This window comes from Pseudochaenichthys georgianus, chromosome 5 (genome assembly GCF_902827115.2).
Source record: "Pseudochaenichthys georgianus chromosome 5, fPseGeo1.2, whole genome shotgun sequence".
Taxonomy (NCBI): domain Eukaryota; kingdom Metazoa; phylum Chordata; class Actinopteri; order Perciformes; family Channichthyidae; genus Pseudochaenichthys; species Pseudochaenichthys georgianus.
In genome coordinates, this window is record NC_047507.1 from 14,761,941 (window position 1) to 14,774,362 (window position 12,422).

The 12,422-nt window shown below is 39.2% G+C and overlaps 1 protein-coding gene across 1 annotated transcript; it reads left to right on the plus strand.

The window, feature by feature from the left end:
- Positions 1 to 695: 695 nt before the first annotated feature.
- LOC117446960 (5-aminolevulinate synthase, non-specific, mitochondrial-like) lies at positions 696 to 6,403 on the plus strand. The gene is given in 12 exon segments (XM_034083495.2): positions 696 to 876; positions 2,270 to 2,510; positions 2,656 to 2,835; positions 2,930 to 3,064; positions 3,233 to 3,452; positions 3,941 to 4,125; positions 4,256 to 4,435; positions 4,603 to 4,767; positions 5,300 to 5,356; positions 5,359 to 5,567; positions 5,692 to 5,854; positions 6,070 to 6,403. Coding segments are annotated over 11 exon segments (1,866 nt in total). The 5' UTR covers positions 696 to 876; positions 2,270 to 2,299; the 3' UTR covers positions 6,231 to 6,403.
- Positions 6,404 to 12,422: the final 6,019 nt, after the last annotated feature.

A 12,422-nucleotide genomic window follows, 5' to 3' on the forward strand; every position in this document is an offset into this window, starting at 1 on the left:
GAATAATTCAAGGTCAATAACGGAAACATCTGTTGCTATGGTTGCAGATAATTTATGCTACAATAAAAGATGTAGGCAAATCATTTAGTTGAATTACACACAAATATGAATGGTTTTAAAATACCAGCAGGCTACTGCGAAAAATACTGAAACTACTAGTTTAATTGTTTGCAGCCCAGTTTGCTACTCCTAAACATGTATACAGCCTACATACATTCACATACAGTATTTACATACACTTGTCTGTGTAAAGACATTTTCATAATAGTCTTGTCTATTCCTTTGTCCTTATATGTTTATTTCGGTGTACACTGAGAGAGAGAAAACAAATGGAGGTAAATTCTATGTATGTGTATGTGTATAGTATAATCATAAATAGGCTACTTGGACAATAAATGGTGATACTGATTATAATAAAGTAAGCATATGCATGAATGTCTTTGCGAATTTGCAGTCCTTAGAATATGTAACTAATGTCCATACAGGGTAAACATTGATTTATATGCAATGTTTGGAACAAAACCCAATACAAATCAAGTATATTTGTAGACAACCTTCAAACATCCACAGAGAAAATGCCCTGCCTTATGCTTGAGTAACAGAAAACTGGAATGGCCCTTTGACGTAAATGAATGAGATCTCGCGAGACTTCCACGCGATATGAGGCATGGCGTAAGCTGTTTATAAGAACTTGCACGTCCTCGTCCTATCGTTCGTCCTCAGTGCAGGATAACGAAGCAGTCACCTCCTTCACCTTCTCTGCAAAACAAGTCATTTTTGTTAGAGTGTAACACAACATTGGCTCCGCTGCTGTTACCCTGTTTATTTAACGACATTTGAAGAGGACTACGCAATTAAACGTGAAGTTTTGAGGAGGTAAGTCTCTTATTTTGGTCATCTTCATCTCCTGGTTGTAGCTTCTTGGCTAATGTTAGCTACATTGCTAAGTCCGGTCAACCGGCAAAGATCACAAGCAATCCGTTAAGCATTTAGCCTTAGTCTATTTTACAATAGCTTTGTTTCCGAAAATAACCCTTAACCATAACCATTTTTGTAAGTAAAGCGTTATTCAACGTTGGAGACAGACAGGTCGTGACTCTTTCTCTCCTAATGTGTTACAACCATGACATGTTATGCGAGTCAATACGGAAACACCACGTTAAAGGGCGAATTATTAATTGAGTAAAAATGTGTCCTTAAGTCGTACATTGTGATTTTTCTTTAATAACATAAAGTAAACTAAATGCTTGTGTCAATGCCACTGTTTTAAAAAAGATTGTGAATACAGGTACAGTACCACTAGGAATCCGGGTTTCATGTTACGCAACCTGGCGGACAGCTTTTGGAGAAAGTCGAGTTTTTTTTCCCCCAAAAATGTATCACGGAGACGATATCTTAATAGCTTAAAGTCTTGTTTTTTGGTGAAATTAGTTCGATCTTCACGTGTACGTTTTATAAGGGCTCGTTTCCTTTTCCTGAACTTCAAGTGGGAAAGAAGTTGGAGCGATAACTCTGTTGAGGAATGTTTAGACCTCACTTTACCCGGGGGAAGGCTTATGACACAGGGATAGACGTAATACAGCTGGAATTTTAACCTTTTACGCAATGAGACTTCCATTTTTTCCTCCATGTTTTCCCCCCAATTTGATCAGTCACCTGTTGCAGTGACTTCATCAGTTCATCCAGTCAATACATATTATTGTAAAGTGATAGAAAAACGAATAGGATTTTTAGGTTTCAGTGGAAATAGATGTTGGGTATTCATGTAATGAGAGCCTATACTTTTAGCTTGAAGGTTTATAACTCACCTTGAAACATTACATAACCACTTTAACCAATAGGTCCACAGACTTGGATGTTTCTTAAGACTTTGACAGCTTACCTTTTATCGGTTTATCAAAGTACGCAAACATCTTCCAACAATTTTCAATTGCCCTCAATAATTTAATAGTTATAGCGGACACATGGCAATTGTCATATAAGCCCTTTAACTGCATATTTTCCAATGCAGCAAATACTATGTTCAAACTTCCAAAATGTCTTTATTTAATTTACTTCCTAGAAATCAACAAATAGGTCAACTGTAAAAAAAAAGAAGATGCAGTATTTGACCCTTAGAATGAAGAAGCAAACCCAAGGGTTGGAAACCACTGCCTTAAGCAGCACACAGAAAAAAGGATCTGAACTGCCCACAGCCGTTTCAATTGGCCTTTGTCAAAGCCACGCCCTTTGTTGTTAGCCACTGATACGTTTCAACTGTCTCCCACAGATCTCTGGACAATCATCACCACTGCTGACCATGGATGTGATCGTGCGTCGCTGCCCCTTCCTGGCTCGTGTGCCCCAGGCCTTCTTCCAGCAGCCCAAAAAGTCTATGGTGTCGTATGCCCAGAAATGCCCCATCATGATGGAGCTGGCCGCTAAACCTATGGCTCCATCAATGGCACGGGCCCTCTGCCCCTCCTCCTCCTCCCACCAGAGGACTGAGGACGCCATGTCTGCCACTGAAGGTGAGGGTGCCAAAAAAAGTAGATTCATTAACAAATATATATTTTGTGAGAAATACCAGCTAAAATAATGACTTACTTTGACATACTGTGTGTGATATTGTTTAAAGGTTGTTATAAATCTAAAGCTTATTTTGTCTGCTCGCAGGCCCCAAACAGGTACAGGAGCCCAAGCTGCCAAGTGGCCACCCCATGCCAGCATCAGGTCAGGCGGCCTCCAAGTGCCCCTTCCTTGCGGCTGAGATGGGCCAGAAGAACAGCAATGTGGTCCGCCATGTCGGCATAGAGTACCAGGAGGACGTTCAGGAAGTCCGCACGGTCCAGATAGGTAAGAGTTGTGTAGAAATTGATTACATTTTACTGATTGGGCCCATCCTTTTGTTCGTTATTTGATACCATTTCCTTTATTTGACCTTTTGCAGAAGTGTCCGCCGCCCAGTTGAAGAAGCCATCCCTGACCAGTACCATTAAGGGAAGTGGAGATCTAATGAAGACCCTCCTGAAACAGAGACCTAAAGGTGTCTCTCACTTGCTGCAGGAGAACTTGGCAGGCAGTAGTAAGTCTAAAGACGGATCGTACTTGCAACAATTTCACTCTCGTAATGTAGTTTTATAAATGATTTTGAATTCACTATGTTTTGAGTGTTCAGACTTTTATCCGTTGGGCATCTGTCACAATGCAACATGGCACATTAAGCAAGCTTTGCCTTCTTGTTCTGTCGCAGTGTCCCGCTACCAGTATGATGAATTTTTCGAGAAGAAGATAGAAGAGAAGAAGAGTGACCACACATACCGTGTGTTCAAGACCGTGAATCGTCTGGCCAACGAGTTCCCCATGGCTGAGAACTTCACTGACTCTTTAGACGACAAGAAGGAGGTTTCCGTTTGGTGCAGCAACGACTACCTGGGCATGAGTCGACACCCACGGGTTGTGCAATCAATTACGTGAGTTTTGGAGGACATGTTTGTTTGTGCGTGTCGGAAAAACTCAGTCCCTTGGGTCTGCCTGTGTTTACATGTAATGAGAATAATATTTTTCTTGGCTGTCCACGTCTCCTGTTGGCGCTTTTAGAGAGTTTGTAAAGGGAAAAAAACAGACGAGACACCTCACATAATAATTAAATACAACCTAACACCTACAGGTGGTCCAGTCCATTGTTTGTGTGGGTATAGAGTGTTAGTTGTTCATAGTTCACACATGAGCCCCAGAGGTAGGATGTTTTTCTTCTTCTCCTTTCAGCCTGTCTGAGCTCGCCCAGCTCTCTTACCTGTGAATCGGTTACACCTTACCTCAAGCTCCCTTGCTTAATTATTCAGAATGTTCCATGTAATGATGTCTTACCGCTCTTTAGCCTCTATCTGGAACACAAATGTGTGGAATTTTTGCTGTCCAGCTTCTAAAAACCGACCTAAATATCCGTCTCTTTTTTTAGGGATACTTTACGAAAGCATGGTTCAGGGGCAGGAGGCACCAGGAACATCTCTGGGACCAGTAAATTCCACGTGGAACTGGAAAGTGAACTGGCTGACCTTCACAATAAGGACGCTGCGCTGCTCTTCACCTCCTGCTTTGTCGCCAATGACTCCACCCTCTTTACCCTCGCCAAGATGCTACCTGGTATGCAAATGTTTAAAAGAAATCTACCTTTCATTTTCGTTTTGAATTGATTATTAATAGTTGTGTGATATGCATGCTATAAGTCTCTATAACTCTCCTTCTCACTTCCCCTTCTTCAAAACTATTTTAGGTTGTGAGATCTACTCCGATGCGGGCAACCACGCCTCAATGATCCAGGGTATCAAGAACAGCGGTGCTAAGAAGTTCATTTTCCGCCACAATGACGTCGCCCATCTTCGAGAGCTTCTACAGAAGGGAGACCCCACTAAACCGAAGATCGTTGCCTTTGAGACCGTCCATTCCATGGATGGTTAGTTTAGGATGCTCCCATTTAACCTATTTGTACAGAATTTTATAACCTTGCTTTATAATTGTTATTAATTGTCATGAAAATGTTAGGCAATCAATAACAGCTAAACTTTCTGCCTGTTCTTTGGCTAAACGTTACCTTTTTTAACTCCTCTTTCTGTAACACAGGTGCTGTGTGTTCGCTGGAGGAGATGTGCGATGCGTCCCATGAGTTTGGAGCCATCACCTTCGTGGACGAGGTGCACGCTGTGGGCCTGTACGGCTCCAGGGGGGGCGGCATCGGAGACCGGGATGGCGTCATGCACAAGATGGATATCATCTCAGGGACACTAGGTCAGCATGTTATCTCTACTCAAACAAAATGATAATGATGTTCTGCCAAACTTTCTGACTTTGAGGCCAGGCTGAGATGTTCCTAAGCCTTTTTAAATGAACCTGTAATCACACTTCACAAGAATATATAGTTGTATCATTATATTTTCCTTTTATATATCAGGCTACACTTATATATGTTTATGAATCAAAACAGCTGCACCTAGCTTGTGGAAATCTGTGTTTTGTTGTCAGGATCAAGCCCCATCCGTGTCAACTAATATGCCAGAGGGCTTAAAGAAGCCAGAGCAGCCCTGCTGTTGCTAGGAGACTGTGTGGGCTCTTGTTGCACTCTTATTGAATTATCTCTTTCTGTGTGTTCCTGTCAACCTAAGGGGACAATTATTTCTAACTGAGAGCTCTCCAGTCCCCTTCTCCAGCAGGGACCATTTCAAAGGGATCTAGTTTGTGTGGCACAAACCACTGAGCATAATGTGAATGTGTTCAAAGGATGATGGAAGAATAACCCTCTATGTGTCATGGCCTCTTGTAGGAAAGGCATTCGGGTGCGTGGGCGGCTACATCGCGAGCACAGCTGCTCTGGTGGACACGTGCGTTCCTACGCTGCTGGTTTCATCTTCACCACCTCTCTGCCGCCGATGCTGTTGCACGGAGCCAGGACCTCCATCCAGGTCCTGAAAGGGGAAGAGGGTCGCGTGCTGAGACGCAAACACCAGCGCAACGTCAAGCTGCTCCGGCGGATGCTGATGGACTCGGGGCTGCCGATGGTGCACTGCCCCAGTCACATCCTCCCCGTCCGGGTAATTTATTATTGAATTTGTTGTCCAATGACGTGAAAGTTGACACCCTTCATTAAATAAAGGATGTCCTCGTTGCACCTTCCCGAAAGCTCCATTAATCATACATGTGTTTTCTTACTTTTAGGTGTCAGATGCAGAGAAGAACTCAGAGGTGTGTGACCTCATGATGAGTCGCCACAACATCTACGTGCAGGCCATCAACTATCCCACTGTTGCCAGGGGAGAAGAGCTCCTGCGTATCGCCCCGACTCCTCACCACACCCCTGAGATGATGAAATACTTTGTTGGTAAGAACATCTCAAATGTAAATTCATCCTGTTAGACATACAACTTTTGAATCGGAGATGTGCTTATTCCCAGATCATCTTAAATGTATAATGTGTTTAAAGAAGCTCAAGTTGTTAATATTTTTTAGTTTTCAGTATACACCTTGTGACTCACTGCAGTTCTCTTTGAGTAGCAAAAACTTGACCTCCCACTATTTCCTGTTTCCCCCCCACAGAGAAGCTGGTGCACACATGGAAGGATGTGGGCCTGAGTCTGAAGCCCCACTCCTCAGCAGAGTGCACGTTCTGCCAGCAGCCGCTGCACTTCGAGGTGATGAGCGATCGTGAAAAGTCTTACTTCAGCGGCCTCAGCCATCCCATCTCAGCCTGCGCATAACACTACTCACAGCGACTGGCTATAGACGGCACATACACACTCAACACCCATTCCTCTATCACTGTCATAGATTGTATTAATTATCTTTGATAAGTCCTCCTACACATATTATTTAAAATATTCTACGTCAGATGTTCTATATGCTCAAAATAAAATATGAGATGAAAAAAAAACTTGTGTTTTGTGTGGTTTTCTTCGTTACATTGATACAGCTGAATTGATAGAGAATTGTGAAAAAGAAAAAAGGATGCATTTACATACACTAAAAAAAGTTGAGACTTTTCTTCTGCATTCTTTGTTTGGTGCAACAGTACTAATACTAAGAAACCTTATGAAAACGTATTCTATTATTCGTTTGTCCTTTGGTTTAGTTCAACCTGAGCAAATTATATTCATTACGTGAACCGACATTTTAATCCCATGCTTCTGAAGCTAAGAGGTAGAACAAAATGCTCCCATAAAGCTATGAAAATCGGGGTCACGATGGCTTGTTCGGCTCAGAACATGAAAGCCTTTGTGTGAAGCGATGCAATGTATATCTGATAGCCTGCTTGTGCATGTGACAAAGTAGTCCTAGGAGGTGCCAATAAAACCTGGAACAAATCATAAAAATTGTTTGCATGTTACTCAACTGGTTTACAATCTTAGTTTGTTCAAAAGGTACTTGAATGTTTGTATGGCTGCTTCAGACTTAGGTTTGAATGCAAGAGGCCCTTATTTGAAATTGAATACATTTTGTATGTTTTATTTAGGAACATAAAATGAATTTGTTTTACTAGCACTAAAAGGACAGAGCACAAGGAATTGCATAGTTTGGAAGTGTTTCCTTTTTGCAAAAATGTTTTTGAATGTATGGTTTTGTTTTCGTAAAAAAGGCATCTTTGTTAAAGTGCAACAGATTGCACATTTTATCAGGTGAATATGTGTACTTTCTCTCAAAGTGAAACTGTTAGACCATTCTCCCTGTGAATACAGTTGGACATGACATACAGTACATAATGCTGTGAAACTTCAGGTGACCCAGATCCACATAAGCCCCAGAGCCCAATGGAGGGATCATGTTCGCAGCATGATTCTGCTCGGTCATTTATCATCAGCTCTGATTGAACTTTAATTTAAAACTGATTGATAAAATAGAGCAAACATGGCTCTAATCACAATCTGCAGACAGTTCATTTTGGATTTCACTGTTTTTCTAAGGGTGCAGGTGTTGAAAGCTGCTGTTGCTTTATAAAAGGTTGGACTACTTTTTAAAATGGAAGTGAGCGGTTGCAAAGAATCTATGTAACCACCGCTTTGTGTAATTAAAGACACTTCCTAATTTGAGTTGACTCCTCAATAAACTCAATGTTAGTCCGCTTTGTCCTCACTTCAGAAGCACAAACATGATTATTATCTATTATTTCTCTCTGAAATTTGTATGAAAGAGCATTTTTGTTTTAATAAAACATTGGGTTAGATTAATAATTAGTATTTGATTTGAAAACAGTGTTTTGTAGTTCATTTTAAAATCAAAAGGGCTTAACAAATAAAGCGGTTAAATGCAAAACACGTGTTGTCTGCAACCAAATGTGTATCATAAGTGTTGAAATGTGGAATATTAGTCTTTTTGATTATTTTGATTCAAATACACAATCCTTAATTTCAGCAGCAACATGCCATCCAAGATGTTTCTTTTAACAGCATACACTATCTAAAGCAGGGGTGTCAAACTCAATTTCATAGTATTTAATATATATAAAATAATGTATTATATTACATTATTGCCTCTGCATTGCAGGATTATCGGATAGGGTAATAACTTCATAATTAACTACGTCTGAAAGCAGAAGTCTAGGGCCAATAATTGCAAGTCTCTTCAGTGAGAATGTCACAAAATTATTTAAAAACAAAAGCCATATTCTGGGAAAAAAGCCCAAATAAAAAAAAATAAGTGACATTTTGGAAAAAAAAATTACATTTTGAAAAAAAAGGCAAATTCTAAGGAAAAAAGCATATTTTGAAGAAAAAAAGTCATTCTGAGAAAAAAGTCACATTTGAGATGCATTGTGGGACATGTAGTTTATGGGCAACGTGCTTCTGTAAATCATCATGTAACTGTATAATAAACATATTATATTCTTTGCTTGCTCTTGTGGGCCACATCAAATGAAGTCACGGGCCGGATTTGGCCCCCGGGCCTTGAGTTTGACACCCCTGATCTAAAGAGACGCTACATGTCGGTGTATTTCTTCACTGTCTACTCAAGAACATCTCGAAATGTACTTAGGTTCCATAAATAATTTGTTACACGAAATCTAGAGTTTATCTGGGGTCAGGAAGAGATCAATGATCAGCTCTTTTCTCCAGTCAAGCGTTTTATCTCCATACCTAACTGGAATAATTAAAAGGCTTGGCATTTAGAGCTTTTATTTCATATTATATCATTATATTGTATTGTTTTCAGCAAACAAATATTTTTACCAAATGTGACAAAACGGGTGGTAAATAGGAGATTTTCTAAGAGTGGGTTTTAACAACAGGTGAACATTTCTCGTATTGGTAGACTTGATTTAGTCATAATACCTTGGATGATATTGACCACAATGTGGGCACAGGTTAAAATTGTGGCTGCTTCAAGTGACAGTCCATCCTGTATGGAAAACTAGAATAAAATAAAAAATAAAATAGAATTCACCTAAAATAAATCAAGTAAAGCTTATAATGTAGTGGTAGTGCAATAGATTCAAATGGCATTTTAAAAAGCAGTCTGTGTCTATCACTGCTATTTTTTACAGGAAGTAAAGGAGATCAGGCCTGTGTGTGGCTACTGAAAAACCGACCAGACAGCATTGCTTTTTCCCAAAGGTCACTTCCTCATTACACACAGAGCAGAGAAATGTGTAAAGATAAAAAGGTAACACTGGTTAAACAACCAGAAGCTACAGGAAGCAAACACACACACACACAAACACTCATACATGAAGACACAACGCAATGTGTTGTTCTCATTAATGTCTGTCTGTAACTTTGTCATGGTGTGTCTGAGTGGCTGAAACATAACTACATTTCAAGGTATTAAACATTCCTCTTTGCTTTCAGGGAGCGCCCCTGCAGCTGGGTTTTGAAAACAATACATTCCTTATTAGGATTGCATTTCCATCCTTCAACAATATTTTTATTTGAAACAAGACATGATCATCCCTCTGTGTTCTACTGGCTTTCAAAGAGAGAAGATAGACATGTTTCTTTACTTGGATAAGTGTATTCAACAATCAGAATGTACATGTCACAAACAATGTCATCACAAATAAAAAATACATGATTAATTTTTGCCTTGACACTTGACTTAGTATTAATCTAGCCAAAGGGTCATGACTTATTTATGAATTTTTTTTTTTAAACAATTATCTTTTGGCCCAGACCGCCATTATCTTGCAGCTGCCATCAGTGTTTAGAAGAAAGCAGGTCCTTGGAGCCTCCAAGAATGTGACCATGTGATTGATTCACTGTTTCAAGTTGAAGTGATCCCTGAGTGATTTTATTGACATTAATCATCAAGGACAAGCAGTTATTGCTCTGGTCATGCACAATTACTTCTGTTCAGTAAGAAAGATCACAAGAGACATGTCTGTTATTGCACCATCACAGCAAATACAATCCTCCAGTGAACCGTAGTGAAGCCTTCATGTTTCTTCGTGATTATTTATAGAAATGTTATTTCCATGTGCCTATCTTGTCCAGATGTATAGCTTTATTTCAGTGTTACTCAATGTACTTAAAGTATCTAGACAGCTACAGCTATTCTGTTTTTAAGAAATCATGCCTTTATATGGTTCATTTATTGATTAAGTAGTTTAGTATAGTCAAGTCAAGTAAAAAATCGCAAACAAATCTATCCATTCTTATCTTATTTAAAAAATACTTTGTATGATTTACCATTTTTAAGGAATAATTACTAACTACCTGCCATCTCTCGTGAGTACAACACACAGGCAACGTCATTAACAAGCTTTGTTTATTTACAGTCACTCTTTGTATGACTGTAGACATTTCCTATTTGGCTGAGCATGAAATCAGACATGCAAAAAACTCTGGCAGCTGATAGGCCGCCACACTTTCTCCACCCTAACTTCCTTGTTGGATGAATGAGGAGCAATTATCTGTCTCACACACACATTCTCACTCCTCAGATTGTTAGATGACAGCATTATGTGTGCAATACTTTTTCAGAGCTCAAAGGCTGCAAACAATATGGAAGTTATAATGATTACTCTGTTTTAGGAGCCATCTGCAGAAGCAGGATAAAAAAAATACTGCTTTCTTTTAATCATTCACTTTAAATAAAAAATATTTCGTAACACTTTATACAACAGGTCAACAATTACATTGTTCAACGCCCTGGAAAGAACTCTGTTTGTGCTAGTTATAGTGACATTACTTATGCATTGATTTAAAAAAGCTTAATTCAAACCAAAGTAAATATCCATTCCTTTTGCATTTGTTAATTAAACCTTTGTGTATTTACAATTTTATGCTTTTATGTTGGCAAATAAACAATTACAAATATTTTCAGCCGAGCTGCTGTGCACTAACTTAAGAGTCCTATTATTAGTTTCAAAAGGAATAGTTCATTACTGGATACTTGTTGATATTTATTAAGGAATAATGACACCATAAACAAAAGCAACTATTCTGCAGGTCCGGCTGTGACCCGGTGTAACTGAATATTGAAGGCAGTGCATGATGAGGTGTTTGAAGTATTGTATCACATTGGCCTTGCTGAACGCTGACGGACAAACAGGGCCGACTGGCCGATGTCCAGGATCACCATGCTGGACATTCCTTTCCCTTCATGGCCTTCCCCCCCGTCCCTGGTTAGAAACACCAACAAGGTCATATTACAGATCAGGGTCAACACTGAAAGGGAAAGCTAGTTAGTTTGTCTCTGTATTTGAACTGAATCTCATCTCTTATTCTCAAAATGACCATATATTTATTATTTTACCTATTGAAAGTATCATAGGGATCATTATGTCACGTTTCTCCTGACTTTCTTTGAAATGTGACCTTGGGTAAGTTGGTCAAAGTTGAGTCCTTGTTATTGTTGTAGAAATGTATCATTAATGTATAATTTAATCATAAGTATTACTGTAACTTCATTCTTTGTTTATTTCCCATGGTTTGAATTCACATCTAGCCTCTAATTTCACTTCTGAATAACAGACAAAAGTCTGTCTCTACAACCATTGGTTTGTAATGAACATGTATGTAAGTTTCAACCGTCCAGTCAACACTTCTTGTAATGTAAATTTGCTTACTGAGGACCTTCCCCTTCCCTCCTTCTGTAGTGTATAAAGTGTTTGTATTTTCTGTTGTATGTTGGCAGATCTTGTCCGAACTTCTTGGTGCAAGACTCTGTCCTTTCAGCTGAAATAGATTAACTCTGTTAAATGCTTTTTGACTTGTATTGACTTTATTAAATAACACAACTTTGCTTTAAACTTCTATTATTTGATAATTTCTTGCCAACCAGGTTGTTTCTGTTTTTAAAGTGGATTTTCCTCCGCAGTTATTGTATCTATGGTAGCAGTGATGTCTTTATTATCTTCCATATTTATTTAAACATGTGCTGCCTGTACCAACCTTCACTCTAGTAAAAGTGGAGTCAGACTTTGCCCATGCCCACTGCCTGCAGCCACACAAGGAACAAGGATGTGTAAAGGTAACAGTAATGTGACTCCTATCTTCACAAGAGGTGGTGGCGTCAGATCATCGGTAACTTCCTAGTATTTACACCTAGGCAAAGTTCAATGTCTCTTTCCTGCCTCATTTATTTTTGGTGAACAAAAGAGTTAAGTGGAAAAAATAACGTAATATTCGAAAATCCCCCAAAAAGTAAATGAAATTCACATTATCACTTTTATGACACTCTTAAATCTAAACTAACCTTTTTCAAAAAGGAGTTATATTGTAATCGTTGGGACAGTTAGATTCCATTGATCAAAACAATTAGTAAACCAAGAGCAAGTGGCTATTTCAGTAATAAAGTACTAAAGCACTGTGCTGTGTGTTTGATAGCTTTCAGTGAGAGAGAGGCTGTTGTTGCAGCTTGTGTGTGAGACCAGAATCTGATAAAGGAATAATATCCACAGAGATTTGGATGATGTCAGCTGCTCCTTTTCCTCCATGCAGGCCAAGCAAAACACCATT